At 43.9% G+C, this 27,124-nt stretch overlaps 1 protein-coding gene across 2 annotated transcripts in view; it reads right to left on the bottom strand.

Annotated features, from left to right (window-relative positions):
* btbd8 (BTB domain containing 8) overlaps positions 1 to 27,124 on the bottom strand; it is a 40,711-nt gene that overhangs the window by 4,834 nt on the left and 8,753 nt on the right. For both annotated transcript variants that reach the window (XM_034080535.2, XM_034080534.2), the window contains exons 5-17: positions 24,571 to 24,685; positions 22,559 to 22,648; positions 20,048 to 20,128; positions 19,872 to 19,968; positions 17,059 to 17,147; positions 7,008 to 7,110; positions 6,355 to 6,537; positions 6,101 to 6,271; positions 4,452 to 4,581; positions 3,367 to 3,428; positions 2,057 to 2,576; positions 1,477 to 1,564; positions 12 to 136 (exon numbers count right to left, since the gene is read on the bottom strand). In XM_034080535.2, coding sequence (XP_033936426.1) covers positions 12 to 136; positions 1,477 to 1,564; positions 2,057 to 2,576; positions 3,367 to 3,428; positions 4,452 to 4,581; positions 6,101 to 6,271; positions 6,355 to 6,537; positions 7,008 to 7,110; positions 17,059 to 17,147; positions 19,872 to 19,968; positions 20,048 to 20,128; positions 22,559 to 22,648; positions 24,571 to 24,685 — 1,854 coding nt within the window. The remainder of the gene's footprint in view (positions 1 to 11; positions 137 to 1,476; positions 1,565 to 2,056; positions 2,577 to 3,366; positions 3,429 to 4,451; positions 4,582 to 6,100; positions 6,272 to 6,354; positions 6,538 to 7,007; positions 7,111 to 17,058; positions 17,148 to 19,871; positions 19,969 to 20,047; positions 20,129 to 22,558; positions 22,649 to 24,570; positions 24,686 to 27,124) is intronic.

Consider the following 27,124-nt stretch of genomic DNA (forward strand, 5'->3'; position numbering starts at 1 on the left):
GAACATCTCACCATGGTCTGGTGTGCCTCTTCCCTTGGTTTCTGCTCTTGCTGCTGTCCCTCCTGTCGATGCTTTCTCTGCTGCACTCGTCTTGACTTTAGCACTTTCTCTTGCACTGGACCTATTGATAGGATTGCTATTGATTGACGGAAACAAAAACGCAACTTTAAATTCATGATGGTTCACATCATCTTTCAAGATATTCATAAGAAGAGTCACAGAGAAATTAAATCATGGATTAATATTCAGCACCAGCAGGGGGCAGCAGAGTTGTTTTCCCATTTTGTCAAAGACAAGCGTCTGAGACATGAACTGATTATGAAGGCAAAGAATTTTAAATTGTTGTCCTTCTGAAGGATGTGCTTCCTTGGATTTTAACTCAATCTAAGTGTAGGAGGAACAAGAGAACATATTATCTGACATATTAGTGAGTTCACTGAGGACAGTTTTACAGATTCTACATGACTTAATACGACAGGGCCATGTTTAAAAAATACACGATCTACAAAGGATTATTCTCGCTACGTAAATTGAGGTTGGAGGGGAGTTTAATCTTCCAGAGCATCTTCATTCTCAGCACACAAATCCAGAAGTTGATTACAATATGGATTAACCGTTACCGGCACCATCTGTTTCTTTACAAAATATGCAACAACAATATCTTTTGTTCGGCCATCAGCTTTTTCTGGCAAACTTACATGGTTTCTTTGCAGGGAGGCTGTTCAAAACGGATGTGATGCAGATTTGTTGTTAAAAGGATATTTTTAACATCTTTGAAAGGCAGATTAAAGTATGTCAGAATATGTTACACAGCTGCTTTTGCCTCCTGATAGTTTTCTGTTTTGCTTTCTAGGCCCTGAATGCTTTCAGCTACTGGAGTTGGTTATATTGTCTTGAGCTCATGTTGCTTGGCCTGGCCGTAGTGAAATAGTCAGTTGAATTCACTGCTCTTGTTTGAATGTTTTAAATAATTAGCTAATTCCATGTTTTTTGGATAGCAGACATGTGTGCTGTACTTGAGGATTTAGATTCTCACGCTCCATCCTTTGAGTTCTTATCGGCCACATTTGTTTTAATCACAAAACAGCTTTTCCCACTGCCTTGGTACTTGGGGCTGCGTAAGTCTGACATATAACATAAACACATGGAATGCTACACAGTCTGAGGGGTGAGCAAAACACAGTTTCATATTTAGAAATATCTCCAGTTGGAAGTTTTTTTAGCGTGGCTTATTTACAGGAAATTAACCAAATGCTTGCTGGATTGTTGAATTGCTCTTGAAACACTCAAAAGAAAATCTCTAACTCCATCTGAGTTAGATTGTTCTTAAATGCCTTTAATGGTGGACCCACAACAAGCAGAACGTCCATGTGGAAGTTGACAAGGAAAGCACTTCCAGAACGTTACACCTAACATTTCACTAAAGAAGAAGTGATGAGAAAGCACACGGATAATAACCATGAAGGAAGAGCTCACCTGCTGATCTTCGTTGCATCTGATTTCTGAGGAGGTTTGGTCAGTGTGGATTTCACCCCCGCCTTAGTATGGTGTTTGGGCTTCGCACCTAAACACAGAAAACAATGCATGATTTTTGTGTCAGGGCAGATAGCATTGAGATGAATCAAAAGAGACTTAGTCTTATACATATTAAACCTTGATTTCTTAAGTCAATCATTCAGGGCAGCAGGGATACGTAGCAGCAGGGTAGGGTAATGTGCTGTGAGTATGTGAGCGGACATCAGAGACAGTGTGGGGTACGTGGGCAAACTCAAGCATTGAACACTTGCATCAGTGGAGAATACCTCACCTCCTTAAACTATCAGAAACACATCTCCTCTACGGGAAGTGCTGTTCTGCTGAGAGTGTGTACCCTGGTACCAGCAGGCTGCTTTGTTTGCTAATAAATCAACATGCCTGCCCTCGTCTTCCAAAAGTCCCTCTTGGCCATAACCCAAATGTATCATACTACTAAGTCTGAATTCACATTCAGCTCAGACATTGTAATGGGTGTCAGTCACCATGAGGAAATGAGAGGAGGTGAATAAAGAGAGCGAACCTGCGCTGTCATTACGAGGGCTGCTGGCACCGTTCTCTGGCGAAGCGCTGCCTGATGTGGACGAGGCGCTGGGCTGAGCCTGGGAGGTGCCAACAGAGCTGTCAGCTTTTCCTGTCGAGCTCCTCTGAGTCTTGGTTACACTTGGCTGGCTTGTAGACGTGCAGCTCGGGGGAGATGTTTTAGGCCGTGCACCTGGATTTGGTTTCTTTTCCTGCTCTCTCGCCCCTTGAGAGCTTCTGGAGCTGTTGGCTACATCTCGCCTGCCCCCTGCAGCTCCGGTGCCGTTGACAACTGGTATTCCAGCTGATGCTGTCTTTGCTTTGGCTGCTGCACTATGTTCCCCTGGCTTCTTTGCATTCTTTGCCTTGGATGTTTGACCCTCTCCTGGCTTGTTAGCTGTCCCCAGTCCATCAGACTTCATGGCTGACGCAGCACTACGGGAGGTGTTTTCAGACACCCTCTGGGTCCTGTGCACAGGAGGACTCTCAGGTCCAGATGAAGGGCATTTCACAGCCCTTGGCTGCAGGATAAAGAAATAAGCATATTAGTCATACTACAACTGTAAGACATGATTAAGCTGCAAAGCACAGTGCGCTTTTATGAAACGGAATAACATTATAGCAGATTACAATAAGCTACTGGAGTATAAAACAAGTAAAAAGGATGACACATCATCTAAACATCAGTCGTTGAGATTTCTATAGTCTGCTAAACAGACAAAGTTCATATAGCCTGTTTTTGATTTACTATCCTAAACAGCTGATTTGCTATCAGAAGTTAAGGGAAGGAATTCTTCTTCTTTTTTTTCTGTGTGTCACTTTATGAACTTTGGCAAATGACCAAACTGGCTTTTGTCAGTAGAACAACCATCTGCAGGTTCGAACAAAAGAGCAATCATATGTTAAAACAGACAGAGTGCTTGTTTTCACCGAATCACACCACTGCTCATGATCTATAGGAGCTCTTCTGCTCTGAACCACTCACACCTAACATCTGGAATTCCTCTGTGGAATCTGAGCAATACATCTGGTTACAGAGGCCCTGCAGCAAATGTTATAGTGTATCTCTGTGCTGCGAGGGTGGGGCATGACATGTGGCATCTGATGGCCACACTGTAATGACGAGCAGGGAGTAAACACATTTACAGGGATTTCTCAGAGATAAAACTGCCTCATAAATTCACATCGTACATTTTCATCCTTAGAGTCAGAGTTCTGATTTACAAAAACAAATGTTAGTTTCTGAAACACCAAAAAGAGTTTATATACATGTTAATGTATTTAACATATATGGTTGGAGGGTAATGTTACCTGTGAGCTAGTGAATACAGGCTTTTTGCCAAGTCTCCGGTTGTCCCCCTTATCAATAGCTTCTGTCAAGAGGATCAAAGGAAGAGCAATGATCATCAAAAAGAAAGTATTCTGCATGTATCATATATTCAAATCAAGACAAAAAGGGCTGCACTGATTTCTTTAAAGGGAGAAGCTGAAGTCTTATTTTTTACATGAAATGGACGAGCCATTTTTTTTTCATTCACAAATGTCCTTTTCTGTGTTTACCCTTTGACAATTGGGAAACAAACACTACATGAATATTGATCAAACAGGATATTTCAAGCAAAGCACTGCTATGCTTAATACAGAAACCATTTGAAAACCTAATCATGTTTTGTTTGATTTGATTTGTGATGCTTGTTGCGAGATCTGGAATCCGATTTCGGTGGCAGCAAATGTACCAGTGATAGGCACAGGCTGATACCAGCTGCATACATTATTCATGCGGTGCATTTCAGCACACAAGGCTCAACAGTGAGGAAACAGTATGCTATTTGTATTTGTGGGGGCGACAAATCAGACCCACAAAGACAGGAATCCAGCCTTCACTCGCACCCTTTAAAATCAAGCATGGTGTGTCTGGTGCAATGCCATGATAACGATACTCATCTCACAGAGACTTGTGAAAAGGTAGCTCACATAAAGCTAAAATAGACAATAAATAGGTTAAGAGTGCCTCGACAGCTGTGTAGCCATTATGTATTAAATCAGCCAGCATGCACGTAGAGCTTTGCTTCATCTCTAACGATGCAGAGCCACGGCTTCAACGCAGCGCCACACACACACACACACACACACACACACACACACACACACACACACACACACACACACACACACACACACACACACACACACACACACACACACACACACACACACACACACACACACACACACACACACACACACACACACACACACACACACACACACACACACACACACACACACACACACACACACACACACACACACACACACACACACACACTGCAGCAGCATGAATCTCTGTCTGTGCCTAAGAGAAGAGAGCTCACAGCAAGGATGTCCTCCCTTACCTGCTAGTATCCTCTCTCTGTGTTTGGTAGAAAGGGTCTCCCATCCCTGCGTGTGGCGGACCGCGTAAAAGGTCTGAAGCAGGAAGGTCCACAGGCGAGCGCGCAGCGTACAAATCTCTTGCCTGAACGGCTGGCGGTAACACAGAGGAGAGAGAGAAGAATGGAAAGGGGTGCGCTACAGCACAGGCAAATCAGCAGCTGCTTCAAGAACCTTTCACCATGGCAACAAATGCCCCTCCCTCTCTCTGTCCCTCCCTCCCTCCCTCCCCCTCTGTCTCCGTTGCAGAATGCACTTGAGCTCCCTTGAGTGAAATCAGTAATGTCAGTGGCTGATGCCCATTGTCCTGTTTCCACGCCTGATTATGAAAACAGGGCTGGGAGGTTAGGGAGGAGCCAACTCCAGCTCCTCGGCTGCACTGACCATACAGCCGTCAGCAGCAGCACACACACACACACACACACACACACACACACACACACACACACACACCACACACACCACACACACCACACACACACACACACACACACACACACACACACACACACACACACACACACACACACACACACACACACACACACACACACACACACACACACACACACACACACACACACACACACACACACACACACACACACACACACACACACACACACACACACACACACACACACACACACACACACACACACACACACACACACACACACACACATACACGGCCAGATTAGTGAAGGCCGTTGGCACACGTCACAGCCTCCCTCAGCCTAATCCATTCTGCCATACTGTACCGTATTTACAGGGAGCTGAATGAGCTTTAGCTCAGCAGCCGGGTCACTTTCCCTGGAAGTCATCTCACGAGCTTAACCTGCCTGCTCAACTCAGTACATGTTGTTAGTCTCTTAAGGGTTTGACAGATATGATTTAAAATGATCTTCATAGATATTGAACAAAGCTTACAATTGAGTTGAAGGGGAGACAAGCCGACAGGGGGAGCACATTTATAGCAGAGAGCTTAAGCTGTGTTAAACCTGTAGCTTGGAAGATTTGACGAACATATTAAACATTGTGGCTTTTTAAACGGTTACTTCAGTATTTTTCAACCTGGCCCCAATTGCCCCATGTTTTTGTCTCCAAGTGACAAAGGTGAACAACCATTTCTGAAATGGATCCAGTATGTAGCAAGACTGCACCATCATTGTACATCTAATAGAGCTATGTTCTGTCAACAAGCCTGTCTGTGGCAAAACATGTACTTTTAGTGAACGCACATTGAAAGTGAGGAATTGCCCCAACACAATTAATTGTGCAGCGTATTTGCCTAATTCTGCAGCGGACGATAGAAATCCAGGCTCGACACATACCACATGTATCACTAGTGTGTTTAAGATCCAATGTGACTTATTACAAGCTTGACTGAAGGAAGTTACACTGCACTGTGTTTGGGAGTGGAGCCTCACTTCCCTTTTCTAGTGGTTGTGAAGAGTTGTGCAAATCTATGGCAACATATTGTAAGTAGACCATGATTTCTTAGTTAATCTTCTCAAATTACAACAGAGAAAGAAGACAAGAAGTCAAACTGGACTAAAATGGAAACCGCACAACAAACGGGTGTGAAATACAGAAACATTGATAATTTCACCTCCTCTTGTTTCCTCCCTCCTTGCTGTAGGGGGGAGTCCTCTTCCCCGTCATCTCCACACAGGAGGTACACAGCAGAGAAAAGATCACAGCAGTTGTCCACAGAGGCACCCTCTCTGATAGCTGAACAAAGCTTCTTCAACAATGTGGGCTCACGGGTAACCTCTTCCCTCTGAGAAAACATAGAAACCTAAGTTGAATATGTTTGTTACAGTACAGCAGAGAGCATACGCATCAGCTCCAGCATCCTCTTACCCTGCGAAGCTCCTGAAAGGCCTGAGTTCCGATTACAGCGGGGAGATGCTGGACGATGACGTGCAGGCTCTCCTCCTGCAGCTGCGTGGCGAGACTCCTCACCTGCTGGGCCCACTTGACTTCTGGGAGACTGCCAATCAGCTGCTCAGTGCCACAGAGCATGGTTACTGCGTTCTGCACAGTCTGAATGGAAACACCTATCAGCTAAAGACAGCCTATACCGTGGGTGAATGAACACAGCCCTCCATAAAAGCAGTGTTTACTCCTGCCCAGGACCTATCGATCAGTAGAGGGAGGCCCAGGATTGAATAATGGTTCTTGGCCAGCTCTGAATCTCAATCCTGGCAAAGACTGAACAATAGTACTCTCGTGTCACTTTCCTCACAGAATGCACTCCACCTCTTAGATGGTGATGAAAGACAGACCCCAAATTAAATTATCAATTACACGGCTGGTCCACTCCCCATCTGTCTACATCTACATTATATTCCAAAATGAGTCCGTCTTTAATAACTGTGAATTTAATAAAGGTCATCTTTGATTAGATTACGTTTGGATTTCCTTCCTGTGGAAAAACACTGGAGAATGGGTTGATGGTATTTGTGGGATTACATGCGTGCAGTTCAGCTGATGACTGGGAGGGAGGGACTCACCATGGTTTCAGTCAGAGCTGTTAGACAGGCTGCCTGGAGTTCAGGAGACAAGAGGGAAAAGTTCCTCTCACACCAGGTCTTCACATAATGATCAGCAACCCACCTGAAAATACACATCATTGAGTATCAATTAACCATTTTGATTATTGATTAATAATCAATTTCTTTCAATGCAAAAATTGCAGCAAATGCAAGTTTGAGCCCGTCAAGCTGGGAAATGTCCTGCTATAGTTTGGTTTGCATTATATTAAAGAGAATATCTTTGAGATTTGGACTGACATTGCAAGATACTTAAAGAGGCTATTCTACCCTTTTTGTGGTTTCCCCTTTCCTGTAGTTAGGCCATAAGGTGAACCCTGTTATCGTTTCATCCCGCTCCACAGAAGTGGAACTACACAATCTTTAGTTCATAAAAAAGAACGAGTCATGCTTATCTACCAAAAAAAAGTTTGTCGCTAAAATTCCTGTCAATTCTTCTAGGCACGTAATTATTGGCTGAACTAGTTCCTTCAAAGCGTAATAATATCTTGGTCAAAAGTAGTGCCACGGTCCGTCACGTGATCGTGCTACACCAATTGGGTAGCTACATATACCGGTATCAACAAACAGATTTGGAAAAAATGGCGACCGCCATCGAGTAGCGGGAACGAGGAAAACGCACCAGAAAGTCTCAAAAAGTCAAAATGATCAACACACAAACATCGTTACATGCATATTACGTCTGAAGCACGAAAAGGTTGATTATTTGACCAATACAAGACGGAATACGTACAGCACAAGCTTACAACGGTGGCTCGGCTTGAAGGGAGACTCTCGGAACGTGGTGACTGAAAACCACAAGCACTGTCTTGATTTCGAGTTCGAAGATAGTCCTGAGGACGCTGGCTTCCACCACACATGCTACAGAAGGTTTACCGACAAAAAGGCCATGACGAAGGTGGAAAGACGGCTCGCACGTGAGGGAGATCAAGACGTTAGGGAGGACCTCGAGGTCGAGCCCATCCCATCGACGTCTAGCAGCACGTACCGAAGCCAAACAGAGAAGCTACGATCAAGGTCAGGCCTGCCAATCGCAGGCTCTGCCCCGTCCTTCCTGCCCTGTGCATTATATGCAAGATGAAGGAGAAAATGATCATCAAAGCAGGCAAGCGACAAAGGGATCAACTGTGTAAGACTGAAACATTGTCAGCAGGTAAGCACAAATCTAAAATGCAAACCCCCTCCCCCACCCACTCACACACCCACCTGTGTGCTGTTACAGTCAGTACACCAAGTTTTTGCTGAGACCTGACAAACCAGAGACAGAACAGTAAGTTATTTCTCCTTGGATTGCTTTACCTATTTGCACTACCACCAGACTGAAGTCCAGGTGTGTGTCGGCGATGGCTATATATATATATATATATATATATATATACACACAAACACATACTTAACATTATACAAGTAAACATCCAATTTCCTTCTGTTATATGTGCACACAACACTTATTTACTTCTCATTCATGTGTTATAGGGATGAGCCAATGTTTGATGCCAGTTACAAGCTGTTCTGTGCTGTTCTGTGAGAGGATCATCCGCCAGAGGCTGCTTGTCAACAATGAGGTGCTTAGAATGGGCCAGCCTTCATTGACATGGTGAAAGCAAACGAAGGTGTTGATGCTTCAAACTACAGGTAACTGCAATGTAATACAAGTCTTATTATTTATCATGTGCAAGGCCAGCTTTAAACTAAATGTGTATGACAGGCCTGTTTGGAGAAACAGTTTTTAAGTCTTGCTGTTTGCACAGACATGTGCAACTTCCTCAACAACTTCCTCAACTACTCAACTTCCTCTTGACTGCCTTTTTTTTGGTTTATTTCATTTGACTATATTTACTTATTTGCCTGTCCTTGTTTGTCTACCCTCCCTCTTATTGTAAAGCATCTTTGAGTTGTGAAAAGCGCTATATAAATAACATTTATTATTATTATTATTATTATGTACCAGTTGGCAACATGGAGAACCGCTGATGTGTAGTGTGTAGTGTTGTTTGTGATGATGTGGGCCTTTCTTTGGCTTCTTTGGTGTTAAATGTGCTGTATGGCAGATAGGTTCTAGTCTGTAATGTCTTGTATCACCTCCACCACTCTCTGCTTTTGATGGTACTCCTGTGACTCGTAATTGTCACTGTTTTGTTGTGTTACAGACAGGATCTGTTGAAGAAGAGGCTGGCTCAAGATTTCCCTCAGCTAGCGTTTCACATGCCCACCAAGCGCAACGTCTGCGAACTGGTTTTTGCTGAGACTCTGTCAAAGGATGCACTCGTGGACATGCTACCAGATCCATCCGGTACGGAAACAACAGTCCAGTGAATTGAGCCAGACAGACAGCGACAATGAAACAGGGAGAACAAAGTGCCAAACAACACAGGAGGACACAAGGACACTGTATACAGCAGCGTTGTTTTTGAAAAGACTGCTTAGTGACACTCCTGGCATGTCATGCCCATGGCCTCCCACTTCTGAAAATCTAAATGTCACTGAATCTCAAACTGTTGTCCCCATTGGACTATACAATCTGGTCAGCTGGATTATAGGAGCCACTGAGGAGCCAACACTGGATCATTATGTCAACATTGATGATGACGTACATTTGAAAGTGTTGTCTGTTTGTCAAGACATTGTGTACCTAGCTTCCAAGGGCCGCAAGCAGACACCCAAGTCCTTGGCTTTAGGTTTAACTGTTCGACATTTAACTGGATCATCACGCATTGTATCACTGCTTAACAGACTGGGACATTGTGCATCATGGGACACAGTTTTGAGTCTAGACACTAGCCTTGCCCAACTGGCACTAGTAGAAGGCAGAGACAAAATACCAAAGGGATTCTCAAAGCGGACACCCACAACACTTGTGTGGGATAACATTGACTTTGGTGAGGAGACACTATCGGGTCGTGGAACTACTCACCATACAAATGGAATTATGCTCCAGAGTTTGCCCGTCGAGCCTATGTCCACAGCAATCAGACAGCCACTGAGAAAGGGAGCTACCTCATTCATAGCCCCCCCCCCCCCCCAATGCCTATACAACCTTACCATCAGTCCAAAAGGCAAGGGCCACAGAACTTGTGTCAACCAGTGCAGTCAGCGACATGCAGAATGGACACCCACTTTGCTGCACAAGCTGAAATGACATATGCTTTTGTGAAGTCCACATGTACGGATAGTTGTACAATCCCAAGCTGGACAGGGTTCCATACACTGCTTCAGGATGAAAACACTCTGCAGAAGTCTGCATTGTATTATCTTCCAGTCATTGAAGCCTCACCAACAGAGATGTCAACAGTCAACACTATCCTGAAGCGAAGTGTCCAGATTGCTGACCAGCTAGAACTGGATCATATAGTTTTAGTGTTTGACCAGGCTATATATGCCAAAGCACAGCAAATACGCTGGAAGGATGTTGAGTTTACAAAGCGTCTAGTGATTAGACTCGGTGAATTCCATACATGCATGTCCTACCTGAGTATTCTAGGCAAAAGGTTTGGAGATGCAGGACTGCAAGATATCCTCATTGAATCTGAAGTTGTTGCCCCAGGATCCATCAATGGGGTACTCAATGGCCATCACTATAATCGCAGCATGAGGGCTCATAAACTTCTATATGAGAGTCTGCAGCGCATCCGGTTTATCACCTTCATGGACTCCTTTCCACCCCAAGAGAGAGCTGTGTGCATGGATGTCATCACTGAGATGGACTGTGCCTTTCCAGACAGATTGATGGATGTTTTGAGTGCAGATCAGAGGTTTGATAATATGTGCTCGAAATAGGCAGACTTTGTGCAGAGGAGGAGTACAGAGAATGCAACATTTGCTTTCTGGAGCTCATACATTGACATGATGCAGCTACTCCTCCTGTTTGTGAGAGCAACGCGAGAATCAAACTGGCAGCTTCACCTGTCAACAGTCCGGTTAATGATGCCATGGTTTTTTGCCTACGATCGAGTAAATTACGCTCGATATTTACCTGCATACTGGCTGGAAATTATGCATCTGGCTGGAAATGATGAATCTGCCTGTCACACATCCCTCTTGCCACAGTGACATGAATGTGGAAGGCCAGTGGACTGTCCAGCGACAAAGTGTTCATGGATTTGCCTCCATTGCTTGCGACCAGGCTATTGAGCAAACACTTAACAGAGATGCCAAGACCAAAGGTGGCTGGACAGGGATCACACAAAATCGGTCTGGAGTGTATCACTGGATGGATACTGTCACAGCATGAAAGAGCCGCGATAGCAAGACAGTGTGAATCAATGGCAGGGATATCTCCTGAGCTACGGACAAGAAAAGACCTGGACAAGACACGCATCTCTGCTGATGCAAAGGCTGTGAGTAGAATCTTGGACACTATTGATTCCATGCTCAACCCTTTTGATGTACACCAACACGGCATTGTGTGTCTTAGCTCTGGAAGAGTAGCAACAGGAGAAATCACAAAGGATTTGCTTGTTGCCTCAGAAAAGGGTGAAAATGCTGTAAAGGAGTTTATGGAGCAGAGACTGTTATCCAAAACAGTTGACATATTTGCCCCCATAATATCACAAAAACTCAAGACTCCCAGTGATCAGAAAAAGCCCCCCAAAAAATCTGCAGCAGGCAAGGAAGTGATTTTGCGTGCTGACAAGAAGTTATTTTCCAGGCTCCTCATCCTTGGCCAGAGCAGGAAAATTGAAATGAGGGAAATTCTGTCATATTCCTTGGGAACTGTGTCATATCCATTAGCAAGTGCTGATGGTTCACTTGCCAAAACAAACAAATCAGCTCTCATGGATCTATTGGAGAGCAAAGGTGGAGAGTGCTTGGTTGACAAAGTTCCAATAGGTGGTGCCATTCTTTTTGATGGCATGGCAGTCATGCAGGCCATGCGATCCAGACCAGCAACATTTGGAGAGCTTGCAGAGACCATACTGCAGAGCATACTCCAACTTGCTTTGCATCACAAGTGTACACGCTTTGATTTTGTCACTTACCGGTATCCACCCATCAGCATCAAAAGACTAGAACGGTCCCGTAGAGCTGATGCAGGGTCACAACTAATAACAATCTTCAGCCCAGATCAGAGAACTCCAACCCAGTGGAAGAAGTTTCTCTCTGACGGAAAAAATAAGGAAGCACTGGCCGAATTACTTTATGTGGCATGGACATATGCAGACCTCACAACAGTGGGTAAAAACCTCAGCTTGTACATTGCCCATCAAAATCAATGCCACTGTGTAACTGTCATGGAGGGTGTACAGTCTGTTGATGTTGTTGAAGACCTGCAGTGTGATCATGAGGAATGTGACACACAGGTGTTTTTACATGCCCAACATGCTGCACAGGAGCACAAAGCTGTCGTCATCAAGAGCTCTGACACTGATGTGGCAGTCATTGCTGTAAGTCTGCAGGCAGAGTTGCCATGCAGCTTATGTTGCACAGGGACTGGCAACAGGACACGGATCATTGACATTGCCATGGTGTCATCAGCTCTCGGAACCAGTGTGTGTTCAGCAGTGGCGTAACAAGGTTGTGATTGGCCCCGGTGCAAATATTTTTTTGGGCCCCCCCCCCCCCAACTCAGCGTTGCTTGCTTTTTTTTTTTCTCTCTCTCTCTCTCCACTTTCAAAATCTATTTAAAACTCATAACAAACAAACAATAATCCCAAAGTTGTCTTGAAATTAACTAATTAAATAAACGAAACGAAAAATATAGCCTACTTATGCAAACAACATAAAACGGAGCATTATTTATTTCTACTTGAATGTCGCACTGCACCCGCTTTGCGATTATGTAGATTATCTCATTTTGAACAGCTGGACTCAAGTATTTCACAGAACCTTGTGGTCGCTCAACAAGTTCTTTCAGAACCGGATCGTAACATGCTAAAAGTTCTATCATACTGAGAATGTTTCCACTGTTAGGCTGTCCAAGAATCTCCCTATGCCCTCTAAAAGCCAAGTTACAAGTGGCCAGAGTGATTGTAATGTTGACAATACGCTCAAGTACCTGTCTCCAGTAATTAGCAGCATTCCTTGCATTCCTCTCCATGTTTGCATCGATTCTCCCGTTTTTCTTCCACTGTTCATATATGACACACGCTCCGACATGGACCTGAGATTGTGCATGTGAGTCAATCGTCGCAGACAACGCATGCCCACGCATCACTGTAGAACGGTGCACCTCGGTCTGCGAACAGCCAGCACGGCTCACAATAGGCACAGTCCAGGGTGGGGGAGTAACACAGCCATGTCCGTGGCAGTTTGATACCTGCTCTGGTAGTGGTGGTGTAATACATCTCAGAGAAACACCTGTTTCCTTGATGTGTGTCTCTGGGGAATGGGCCGATAGGCCTACATGGACCGGTTGCTATAATATAGCCTTTGATCTTGGCGTCGGGGGTCTCAATAGCGCCATAGAGTCCCCTATCGGTTGGGGGCGGGGCCCTTGCGGGAACTGTAGGACCACCGCCGGGCACAGCCAAATCCATCCTCTCCTCCTGGCTCATGGCTGGAGAAGAAGGTCGCACAGCCACGGATACAGCTTCACTTGTGGAGCTAGATGATGGTGAGGCAGGTGAGCTATCGTTAGCCTCCGGTTCTGGCTGCCGCTGCACGTCAACATTACCAACGTTAGCGTTCGATTTCGAGGACGATGTATGACAAAAAAAAATGTCTAATTTTGTCTGTTTAGCCTTTACATCTCCTTGGTCTCTCTTGTCCTTTCTCTTTTGAGCGCCGCTCTTGTGTTTTAGTTTGCTGTACATTATAAATGCAAGCTATTCAATTTGTTATAATTCTGCCAATCTTGCTGCTGCTATAGCTGTGTAGTACATATAACTTTTGATGTTGATTAAACGGTTCGTTCGTCACGCAAGGTATCACATGACATGAAAGGGAGCAAGGTCATTGGACAGACAAATTAAAAATGTATTTAGGTTGCTAGGTTACTTTGAAGACTGCGTGAACCAGTCAATGCCATTGGGGCCCCAAAATAAAATATATATATAAAAAAAAAAGATTATATAAACATTGATATGGTTGGGAAATAGAGGATGGGAACTTACACGTCACCTGGATGACAAGAAATCCTGCCCCTGACGGAGTGTTGCATGTGATACACTGCAGCTGCAAAGAGTCCGCCTGTGAGAAAGGCAGATGTTCATGCTTCTCTGCAGGACTCTGTTGCACAGACTTATGTTGTTGCTCAAATTGTGCAAATAAAAAAAACAGAGGAAGAGAACGATGACTGCCCTGACACTGACAGTGAGGAATAGGAGTGTCCTTATTCTGTTTTGTACTGTTTTCTATGTCATACCTTTTATATTTGTAATAAATCTCGTTTTAATGGTTCATCAGTGTTGTTTTCATTTGTGGAGGGATGAATGAGTAAATAAATGAATCAATGGACATTGGTATAAGTACTGCATTTTATTGATCGAAATTACTTAACGTAACAAGTTAACCTTCTTCTTGGACGCAGCTATGTATGAAATCAAGTCATGTTTATTTATTTATGAGTGCATTTAACGTGTACAGGGTACAACCCAAGGCTGCCACATCAGTGTCAGAGCTCTTGATGACGACAGCTTTGTGCTCCTGTGCAGCATGTTGGGCATGTAAAAACACCCGTGTGTCACATTCCTCATGATCACACTGCAGCTCTTCAACAACATCAACAGACTGTACACCCTCCATGACAGTTACACAGTGGCATTGATTTTGAAGTTACAAATACAATATTATCATATTACAATAATAATAATAATAATTATAATAATATAATATATATTATATATATATATATATATATATCTATAATAATAATCTATATATATCTATAATAATAATAATCTATAATAATAATAATAATAATGTAATTCATCAAATTATTATATGATGAATGAGTAAATAAATGAATCAATGGACATTGGTATAAGTACTGCATTTTATTGATCTAAATTACTTAACGTAACAAGTTAACCTTCTTCTTGGACGCAGCTATGTATGAAATCAAGTCATGTTTATTTTAAGAGTGCATTTAACGTGTACAGGGTAACAATAACAACAGACAGACAGACAAAAAGTCCTCAGTCTAATGGAATAATCCACGAGCTCAGCCAATGAACCTAGCGATGCGAACATGGTAGTCCAGGAATGTTGTTGTAGCTGGAGTTGGCTGATAAACGCTGCTAGCCAATGTTGATTCGATGGTCAACTCTGTTCCCAGATAGTAAAACCTCTCAAAAATACCACGTATATAACGCAAATACCTCGGACTTAGTGATGTATTAAGACATATGACAAAACATGACATAAAATAAGCATACAGCACTGTTTAGAATCCATTTGGTCTGGTTTAGCGTAACCATGTAGGCGGCCATCTTTCACTTCTGTTGACAATATGCAGCTACCCAATTGGTGTAGCACGATCACGTGACGGACCGTGGCACTACTTTTGACCAAGATATTATTACGCTTTGAAGGGACTAGTTCAGCCAATAATTACGTGCCTAGAAGAATTGACAGGAATTTTAGCGACAAACTTTTTTTTGGTGGATAAGCAAGACTCGTTCTTTTTTTTTAACTAAATATTATGTAGTTCCACTTCTGTGGAGCGGGATTTCTTTTCGAGGTTCACCTTGCGGCCTAAGTGTGTTATATACGTTTGTGTGCACGTAAATGGGCTGCAAAGGCTAAAATCCTTCCGGAGGGAGCTTCTCTCAACCACTTCTTTGTTCACTTCCATAACATAGTGACATCACTATGTAACCCTCGCGCTTCTATTGGCTAGTGCTTCAACACATTGTGCGTGATAGGCTAAGGAGCGGGACATCTCTAAGCGTTTTACCAATCACAACAGAGCCGAACAGCTAACCAATCAGAGCAGACTGGGTTCTGGTTTCAGACAGAGGGTGAAAAGAGGTGCTGCAGCACAGGCAGTATGAGATCAATAAAGAGCTGTTTGAACATTAACAAGGAGACATGTCCCAGTGGAGACACACAACATAAATATGAACCTGGGAATGAGCATAATAACAGAAAATCAGCAGGACAGACTTTCAGTGAAACTGGTGAAGTCGTATTCTAGGTGTACTGCAGTGTATCACTGTGGCTGGAGGCAGCATTCAGCAGAGCTTTGCTCGAGGGAACAACAGAGTGAGTGAGGATGAGAAGGTCAGTAACGCACTGCTGCACAGAGCAGCGCAGGGAGATTTACTGCCATACATGCGTGATTCATCAGACAACACGGCAAGGCCATGTCCCCCCACACCAACTCAACTCAGAACCAGCTCACAGCCCAGCTCAACACATCCTATCCCCCTAGCCTACATTATAAACGTCCTGCCAGCTCACTGCATTAGCGCACCAACAGCGCTAGTTAGCCTACAGAAGAATCAGCTACATGAGATCTCAACGTGAAACATGAGATTGTGTGTGAACAAATGCACAGTCAGGAAAGGGATAAAAGCCGTGCAGCGTACTGAAATTTAAAGACGTGCCTATTTTTGTTGTTAAATCTGATCCACTTCTAAATGTAGAGCAATGCATTAGTGTCTGTAACTAAACAGCAAACTTGAGAAATGCATTGGCCCTTAAGGATGATCGTCATCTACATTTGACATGTTAAAGGTTTAAAAGAAAAGATTAAAGGACAAGTGTTTTCTGTAGGTTTTTCCTTGTCTAAGGAGTAATTGCTTTAAAAGGATCTAAATGGACTTAATTGTACTCAACAGAATGGTGAATTGAATCACATTAAGGCATGTAACCCCCAACCCAAGGCTATTTCATAACACAAGTATGAACCCACATGCTGGTTACCTAGCAACAGGATGCTGATGTAAGCAAAAGTAGCAAGGTTGGAATATTCTGCACTTTTTTTCCAATTACACAAGCATCTTTAAAGGTCATCTTTGACAACTGTTAACATGATATGACCAATTATTTACATGTAGTGTCTCGTCGAAATGTATTTCAGATTTCTAAGCTGTAACACATTTATAGAAAAGCAACAACCGACACTCACCTCTTACAAAGCAGGTGGAGGTTTTGAAGGCCTAAGGCGTGTGTGAGCGACAGACATTCAAGAACTGTTCTCTGAACCCCGTCAATCGGCTGCCAACACAGGAGGGGAAAGAAAAATAGGAATTTACAAATACAACATTTGTGAAATCTGGCATATGGTAAAATGAGAATGAAAAAGTGTTCAGATAAGTTAAACAGCACTATTATTGGCAATGAACATGCACGCACCATACTCAATCAACAAGTGTTAAGCCAAAGGACTTACAATAGGATTTGTTTTCTGAGTTTTCAGCTGTTACTACACATAGTGATAATTTATTGTTGTTTTGGACGACGGAGGGATCACTACACTGTAGTGTTGCACGGTGTACCGATACTTGAAAGGTACCGCGATACCCTGCCGTTAAAAACGTTACGATTCCTCCGTTTCATTAGTATCGGTACTTTAAGAATGACGGGGAAAAGTACTCCGGTGAGAAAGCGCTGTTTTAATCCCTCCCCTCTCAAGCACGCTCTAAGTGCCCCCCCTCTCTCATGCAAGCGCTAGCTGCCAGATCATGTGAGAAAAGGAGAAGCATGGCTGCAAGTGGGAGTGTAACTGCCGCTGCGCCTCGGCTTGGTGGCAAAAAAGACGCCAGAAGCTAAATTTGGATGTATTTGAGCTATATCTCTGACAGTGAGGCAAGCCTACGGACACCACGAGGCCTGTCTGTAAGACATGTTTTAGATCTGAGCCAACACATCAAACTTGGCTAAGCACCTCGCCGACCGGCATCCAGAGACAGACAGGTTAGCGAATGTGATAGATAACGTAATTACATCATGCTCAGCCCATGCCCTCAAATCTAAGTCAAACAAGTGTAATTTATTTAGTGAAAAACGAACGTTTTCGTAGTTTGACGAGGCAATTAATGGCAATGATAACTGTCTAATATGGCTATCTTTTTAGCTAACTTACCAATGTGGCTAACATCTGCAATGTACATTTTGTCAATAATTATTTATATTACTGTACTATTACATGTTAATAAAATATAAAGTTAACTATCAAAGAAATCACATAAACTCAAGTATAAAGAAGAGACCATGTTGGAAGAAAACAGATAAACTACAATTGTATTGATCATGAAAATAATAATTAAAAGTATCGAAAAAGAATCGAAATCGCAATTCTTGACTTGGTATCTGTATCGAAACCAAAATGTTGGTATTGTGACAACACTACTACACTGATGGGTGAATACAGAAAAGAACTGCGTTTTTTGGAAGGCCCCTAGACCTTCACAAATAAGACACAGAAAACGTGTAATTTTCTAAGCACCCCTAAGGGCGCTGCCCAGCACATATTGTTTCGGTGCAACAGAGCATTTTGAAATGTATTACATTTAGAGAGTATGCATACATTGAGGACAATTGACCCGCCTTTTTCTATGACAACAAACAAAGTCAATACAAAATAAATATCGCTTATAACCACAAAGTTGGAATGAAATCATTGGCGTCTTCAGAGAGTTGGTGGTAACTGAAGCGAATGTGTCAGGGGGCTGATCATGGCATGATTGAAGGATGTACTTTTTTCTTGTCATCCACTTCAAATTACTATTTCAAACAGCAGTGCATTGAAAAAGCAGCGATGACTCGGATATTCAATTCCTGAAATAGTTTTCTCTCTCGCAAGTTTTACTTCGTGACTGAAGTTTGAAGGAATGCTTCTGCACCTTGTTCATCATGTTCTGTAGCTCATGCTCACATTACAAAATTATATTTTTCACTGTTGTTTTCCATTCCTGGCGCAAAGGTAACATTTATACCTTGCCACATGAAGAATTGCAATCAGATGCGATTTCAAGATTTCTTTGGTGAACCAGACCATACGGGGCTGACAGTGGTAGAAAATACACTGTCCGTCCAGAAACAAAGTCACCAACTTGGTTTAACTAAGCCAATCTGTAATAGGGATGTGAACGATTCATCTCAACGACCATGTCGGAACACATATCCTAAGGTCGTGGAAAGGATGTTAATCTGTTTCAGAAAGGTCAGAACACAACTAAGGAGACTGCTCAAACCACTAAAAGTCTGGTTAAGAACTGTCCAATGCATTATTAAAACCAAATCAATGAGTCCAGATCTACCCTGTTCCAGAGTGATGGGCGCATCAGGGCAAGAATAGAGGCGGGTGAAGTGATGCACCCAGCATGCCCAGTGCCTACCGTACATGCCAGTGGGGGCAGTGTGATGATCTGGGGTTACTGCAGTTGGTCAGGTCTAGGTTAAGCAACGTTCTGTTCCCAAAGAATGAGGTACAAATACATTTAATGATTTGTACAGCAAAGTACGGTTTGGAAATTATATCATTTCCTTTTTGACGGGCATGCATAACACGGAATAACACCGGAGCCTCTCTGCGGGGAAACTTTGGCGCTGTTCCGAGTTTGTTCTAATCCGTCAAAATGACAGACTGCTTTCATATTTTTCCTTCATTGTTAAAAAAAATCCGGCATAGACGGAAAATATTCGGTTAACGCGACCTCTGCTGCCAATACCAGTGCTCGGGTTAACCAGATTTAAAATCTTTGTTCTTTACTCCCTTGAACTCATTTGAATAACTTTGCAAATGACCTGAGGCCAGCGATTAATAAGGTGCGATTAACTGACCGTGTGACCGAAAGATGAACGTAATTGATAGCAGCCCCAAATTCAACATGTTTAAAGGCTACACATGTGACCCACCTAGCCCATACACACAGTACATATTGAAAGAGAACAAGCCTATAAAGACCATCATTACATCCCTCATAATGTAAAGCTGACCTTGGGGAAGAAGCGGCAGTAGTCTCGGGTCAGAACCATCTCCACCACGTCTTTCAGTCCCTCTAAACCCAACATGTCTGCAGCCAACACCACCTGACTGTGGGACAGGAGACACAAACACAGGTCAGCTTGTGTTCTGCATCTGCATTCTAATTGTGTCTGGTCTCATAACGTACCTGGCGCTGGCTCCAGGGGGTAAATCCACAATGGCTCCGTACATGAACTGGAGCAGGACCTCCATCTCATCTGGCCCTAAGCTGAAAAAAGGGCAACAAAACAATATGTTAAGAGATATTATTAAAGTTAAAGGTTAGTTTGGATTGCTTGCAGGTTGGGGTATATAAGGTACTGACAGTAGAGGGGCCTCCAGTAGTGTTTGAATGATCCACCTTTTAATAGCATCTTTATGACGTCAAGGCTATAGGAACCATTAATGTTATACAGAGACGCATTTAGCAGGGCGTTTCATCACAAACAGGTATCTAATGTAGCGAGAATGAACGCTGTTACTGAAGCAGAAAACCGAAACAACACAATTTAACAAGTCTCCGTTCACTGCAGCCACAGCTGCGCTGCATACATCATCTCTAGCAGAAGCATTCATATTTACTTCAATAAAATATATAAATACAAGTCATTATAGTATTACTCACCAATACGTTTGATTATTTGTACACAAAATCCATGCTCCTTTCTTTCCTCAAAAATAGTTAAATGACTCTGTTGTTCAGATTATCTGAGTGTTTTAGTTCCAAGTCCTGTTCAATCGCCATGGAGGCTGATGCTGACAGTCCAGTTTGTCCAGTCCTATTTCTGGCAAAAAACATTGTGGCGCTCCGCTTCCCTGCGCACTTGTTAATTAGGCTGTAGATCCACTCGAGTTTCCCAAAAACGTTTCCAGAGCACCGTTGCTTGTAAGTGTCCAGCTGTGCTTTGGCGTCTCGATGCTGCCAACTCAAGTTTGCAAACCCTCTATGGCTCCGAACACCAAGTGGGTCAGTTGCGAATATCAGGCATTCCTAGCAGTACAGTTCGCTGTACTCCTCGGAGGCTGTGAGCCAAGGTACTGCTGAAGTTAGTGAAATTAAAGTGGTGGTCAAACCCTCTCACAGGCTGCGACAGGCTTGCTAGCTTCAACCAAATAAATTCCTCTTCCACTTGCAGGAATTGTGGATTGAAAAAACAGCTTTAAAATCTAATGGGAAATATGTTACCTTGTGCAGGTTGCTAAGGTCGCTACAGATGCGGTTTGCCAGCAGGTCACTACTGGTAGCTACCGCTACACATGCTAGTGTTTGCAAGCGCTGACAATCCAATCAAAGGCCGTGAAAAGGCAGAGGTCATCAAACACCTGCTAGATTGCCACCATGATGACACCAACTTTAAATCTGATTGGTCAATGCAACCATTTCATTGCCATTTGTTTTAAGCTACAAGCGCCCGCACTGTTGCTTCTGAAGGCCTCAAGGCAGATTTCTTTGACCTAGCAACACATTCTGACTTAAATGTGATTGGATAAAAGCTCCAACATTAACAACCATTACTGGACGCAGCGCAACCGATCGCAACACAGAAAAAAGCTTTCAAATGAAGAGTAGATAGATAGATCATAGAGAATAGACTATGAGAAATAATTGAATACATGTTAATGAAAAAACTATATTAAAACGTTAGTCAAGGATTCTGATCGTGTTTAGGCCAGCAGTGAAGGCCTTTCTGTCCCTGACGGCCCACCACTGGGTACTAATACATGGTCAGTGTATTGCCCACAGTAAATGGCAAAGGACACGCTCCCTTTTAGGAGAAACTGACAGGAGTACCAGCAGGAAGCTTAGCAATTTACTGTAAGGACAGGGCAGCGGCATTTTCTTTCAGGTGGCCAAAATGGTACCCGAATGAGTGCCACAACCTATTGTAGATACTGTACTACAATGACTATGGATTAGTATCTCATACAACCCAACTTCATAGAATCCAAACTATTCCTTAAACATAAAGAATGGAACCAAAGTATAGCCTATTTATTTTCTTTGTGACTTCATGCACAAAGTTTAGATTTCCGTCTATACTGCAAACACAACTGAGAATGCTGTGAACAGAATCCATATATCATGCAGCACTCAATCCTCGTGACTGCAGCCCGAGGGACACTTTATAGGCTCCCCCCCCCCACACGTCAACGCCGCAGCTCTCCATTCTGACCGACACGTCTTCCCCCGTTAACCTCAGATCAGTGATGCTGAGGCGAGCGGCACCTCTCTCCCCGGAGGAAAAATGGGCTTCATTTGCCTTTCCCCGGCTGTGTGGGGGGGTTAGGGGCCAGTGGTGGGGGAGGCCCGTCAGCAGGCAGTGGGTGAGAAGACATTGATGTGCCTCACAGAGGACAATGAAACAAACGTCGCTCGGTAGATATCTGAGCGAGCCATTTCAGATTCCACTGGCAGTGGGTTGCTGTGTATATGTGTGAGTGTGTGAGTGTGGGTATATATGGAGTTAAAACAAGGCATTGTGAGTGAAACCCCATACTGTACAAAGCCACCTCTGTTGCTAGGCCTGAATAATGAATGCAGCATATGCAGTAACTCAACTGTGTTGTTCAGGAATAAAATGTGGAATTGTCAGAGCAGGAGCAGAGGTGTATTATTGATCCGTGTGACGACCTGCTGCAGGATGATGCCGAGTCTTACCCTTGCAGAGTGATGCACTGTCTGGAGCTCTCCATCCAGCTCCCGCTCAACATGGCTCGAAAATACTGGGAGCGCGCACACAGGATTGCCCTAGAAACCCAGTAAAGCAGGCAGTTGCAAGTCAGATCAACCCAGCACTTTAATATTTTACATGTCATCTGGCAGGCTTGCGTATAGACACAACAACAGAACATGTGTTTTATAGTCTCTGGAGATTCTCTTATTCTCGCTTCCTCTGAAGATTGTGCTGTCACAAATATGGAAATAACCTGTTTATATTGCTGACTTAGCTCAAATGAAGGATGAGGCTAGTGATTTTCTAAATCCCATGAAGAGACCACAACCAACCATGAATTATGAATTAGTGTGCTAAATATCAGCCACATTATTGGGTGCACTTGTTCAACTGCTCTTTTAGGCAAATATCTGCTCAGCCAATCATGTGATAGTAACTCAAGACATTTAGTTAGTTACGGTACGTCCACACAGCAGCTTTAAACAAATCTTCCAACGCTTCTCTGCCCATTGACTTTGAATGGGGATGACGTCACTTTGCCTCGCTTTTCGCCGAACTGCATTGTGGGGAAGCGAAGCGAAGATTTCCAGGATTTTCAGGACTCAAAAGTTGAGCAATGTTCAACTTTTGAAGCTGAGCTGGAAGCGCCAGCCAATCAAATCCCGTTTATGCAAATCTGACAGTACAAGCGCTAGCCAATCAAACCGCGTGTAAGCAGGGAGAACCAGACCGCAGTTCATTTCCTCATATTCCAAACGAGAAATTACGGTAGAAAATCAACCGGTTCTTTACGACCAGAACTATTAACGGGATACAAACCGGAGGAACCAGGCATGGAGGGAGGTGGCAGAGACAGTGGGGGAAACTGGTAGGGTTTCGCCTGTTTGGGGAGTTTATATATATATATATATATATATATTGCTCGCATAAAATCCCCGGGGTTTTTTGCTTTGTATGTTGGGGGCGGGAGATTCATGTGATTGGTTGTTGGTCGCAAAAAATCCCCAAGCTTTCAGACACGCCCAGCTCCAAGATTTTCAAGATTTGTTTAAAGCTGCTGTGTGGACGTACCGTTACACAAGAACCTTGTTGAAGGCAGACGTCAGAGGAGAATGGCCAACCCGGAAATGAATGGCCAACATGAAATTGTCTCAAAGTCAATGTGTTTTTTGATTAAGTCTTTAAATGTCTGAAGTAGGTTTGTGGTTAAAAAAAGCTGAAGAGATCTACCCTTTTTGCTCTAGGACATAAAACACACCAGCAAAAACACACAGGTGAAAGTCTGAAGGTCATAACAATGGCGGTTGCTAACAAGTGACTTTATCAGACAACTAAACATCATCACACCAAACATTAGCCACATTTAGCTTTGCGTGGTTTTCACCTTACATTAGCTTTTAACTTATGGCTATTGCATTTCCGCTTAAAAAATTAATAATATAATGGAGATTATCCTGCTGAACAAAACGTGGAAGTATCATAAACGTGTGTTTGACATATTCTGAAGACCAATAGAAAAATCCAATAGCTTTTGTTGAGGGAACCCTTGCGATGCTAACTTTCGTGTCGGCCTACACAAATATGTTATCACTGCATAAACCTATTGTCTGCGGTCTAAACACCACAGCCGACCTGAGTATGTTTGCAGACCATCCCTATATGACACACAGTTTACCCATCTTCCAATAGATGCTTTTGGCAGGATAACACGCCCATATCTGAAAGAACTTGCCCAGCTTCCTCTCTCTGACAAGCATTCACTGGCTGCTCCCCTGAGCATGAGTTGGGAGAAACCTGTCTCCATGGTTACCAGCAGTTTCTACAACCTCTGCGTTACAAAATGACTACCCACACTGCCAATGTGCGACCTCTGAAGTGTTTTCTCACTGACTGTACTGAGCTGAACATCTTACAGGACCCATATGATACTATTCTTAAGAAAAACAATGTTTTTGAATTCCAGAAGTATGAATAAGATAAGTGGGAGCAGCTCTACCTGTGGCAGGAGAAGACCTGCTCTGCTACTTGGATGGTGATGTCACACTGCTCACCCCGCTGGTAGAGATCCAGCAAGTCAGCTCCGAGGCCCGAGGCTGGCTCCAGAACAGCGTCTGGAGTAAAGAGGGATAATGAGGAAGGGCGGGAGGGAGAGTGACGAAGAGCCATGCTCAGAGTGTGAGACGTGCATATTTGTGTTTGTGGAACAGCAGTTATCTACCATTAAACCCTTTTACTCAGGGGTCTCCAAACATTTTTTACTGAAAGCCACATACAGAAAAAAAGGGTTGGGCCCCTCACTAGAGGTGAGGTATATAGCCTCATCAGTTAAGTTATAAGTTAGCTAAACCAATCAAATGTAGGTCAATTATTTTCTTGATAATTGAATATGCTTAAAGAAGAAAAAGATGACATTACACCCAAGTGTTGGCAGCTCATTCCTTATATATATATATATATATATATATATTATAAGGAATCATTCTGTACATTTTCATTGTTATGCGGATGATACTCAACTATATTTATCAATCAAGCCTAATGAAATTAATCATCTAAATAAAATTCGTGGAACGTGGATGACCTTTTTGATGTTAAACACGACCAAAACTGAAGTTATTGTACTTGGCCCGAAGAATCTACGAAACAAATTATCTAAAGACATACTAACTATGGATGGCATTAATTTGGCCTCCAGTGAGACTGTAAGGAATCTTGGTGTTATATTTGATCAGGATTTATCCTTTAACGCCCACATAAAATCAATTTCAAGGACCGCCTACTTCCATCTACGTAACATTGCAAAAATCAGGCATATCTTGCCTCAAAACGATGCAGAGAAACTAGTCCATGCATTTGTTACTTCTAGGGTACATTATCAGAGGGATCAGAGGGTGTGTGCCAATTACAGAGGCATCACACTACTCAGCCTCCCCGGGAAAGTTTACTCCAAGGTACTCGAAAGGAGGGTCAGGCCGATTGTTGAACCTCAGATTGAGGAGGAACAATGCGGATTCCGTCCTGGTCGTGGAACGACGGATCAGCTTTTTACTCTCGCAAGGATCCTGGAGGGGGCCTGGGAGTACGCTTATCCGGTCTACATGTGTTTTGTAGACTTGGAGAAGGCGTATGACCGAGTTCCCAGGGAGTTACTGTGGGAGGTGCAGCGGGAGTATGGGGTGAGGGGGTCTCTGCTCAGGGCCATCGAATCTCTGTACTCCCAAAGCGAGAGCTGTGTCCGGGTCCTCGGCAGTAAGTCGGACCCATTTCCGGTGAGGGTTGGCCTCCGCCAGGGCTGCGCTTTGTCACCAATCCTGTTTGTAATATACATGGATCGGATTTCGAGGCGTAGTCGTGGGGGAGGGGGTCTGCAGTTCGGTGGACTAAGGATTGCACCACTGCTTTTTGCAGATGATGTGGTTCTAATGGCTTCATCGGTCTGCGACCTTCAGCACTCACTGGATCGGTTCGCAACCGAGTGTGAAGCGGCTGGGATGAGGATCAGCACCTCCAAATCTGAGGCCATGGTTCTCAGCAGGAAACCGATGGACTGTCCACTCCAAGTAGGGAATGAGTCCTTACCCCAAGTGAAGGAGTTCAAGTATCTCGGGGTCTTGTTCTCGAGTGAGGGATGAATGGAGCGTGAGATGGGCCGGAGAATCGGAGCAGCGGGAGCGGTATTGCAGTCGCTTTACCGCACCGTTGTGACGAAAAGGGAGCTGAGCCAGAAGGCAAAGCTCTCTGTCTACCGGGCCATTTTCGTTCCTACCCTCACCTATGGTCATGAAGGATGGGTCATGACCGAAAGAACGAGATCGCGGATACAAGCGGCCGAGATGGGTTTCCTCCGCCGGGTGGCTGGTGTCTCCCTTAGAGATAAGGTGAGAAGTTCGGTCATCAGGGAGGGACTCGGAGTTGAGCCGCTCCTCCTTCGCGTCGAAAGAAGCCAGTTGAGGTGGTTCGGGCACCTAGTTAGGATGCCACCTGGGCGCCTCCCTAGGGAGGTGTTCCAGGCACGTCCAGCTGGGAAGAGACCAAGGGGTAGACCTAGGACCAGGTGGAGGGATTATATCTCTTCGCTGGCCTGGGAGCGCCTTGGGATCCCCCAGTCAGAGCTGGTTGATGTCGCCAGGGAAAAGAAAGTTTGGGGCTCTCTGCTGGAACTGCTACCCCCGCGACCCGACCACGGATAAGCGGGAGAAGATGGATGGATGGATGGAGGCTACATTATTGTAACTCTTTATTATCAGGGTGTACCAAGAAGTCAGTCAAGTCGCTTCAGCTGATTCAAAATGCTGCGGCTCGTGTACTAACCAGAGTTAGGAAAAGGGACCACATTACTCCTGTTCTGGCTGCCTTACACTGGCTCCCTATAGAACACAGGATAGAATTTAAAATTCTTCTTCTCGCCTACACAGCCTATTATACACACATGCATTTCCAAACATTTGGACTACCTATGTTGCAAATGTATTATCTTTTCAATTTACACACGGCATCTATTGCACGTCTGTCCGTCCTGGGAGAGGGATCCCTCCTCTGCTGCTCTCCCT

The sequence above is a fragment of the Pseudochaenichthys georgianus genome, chromosome 4 (assembly GCF_902827115.2).
Source record: "Pseudochaenichthys georgianus chromosome 4, fPseGeo1.2, whole genome shotgun sequence".
In the NCBI taxonomy this organism is placed as follows: domain Eukaryota; kingdom Metazoa; phylum Chordata; class Actinopteri; order Perciformes; family Channichthyidae; genus Pseudochaenichthys; species Pseudochaenichthys georgianus.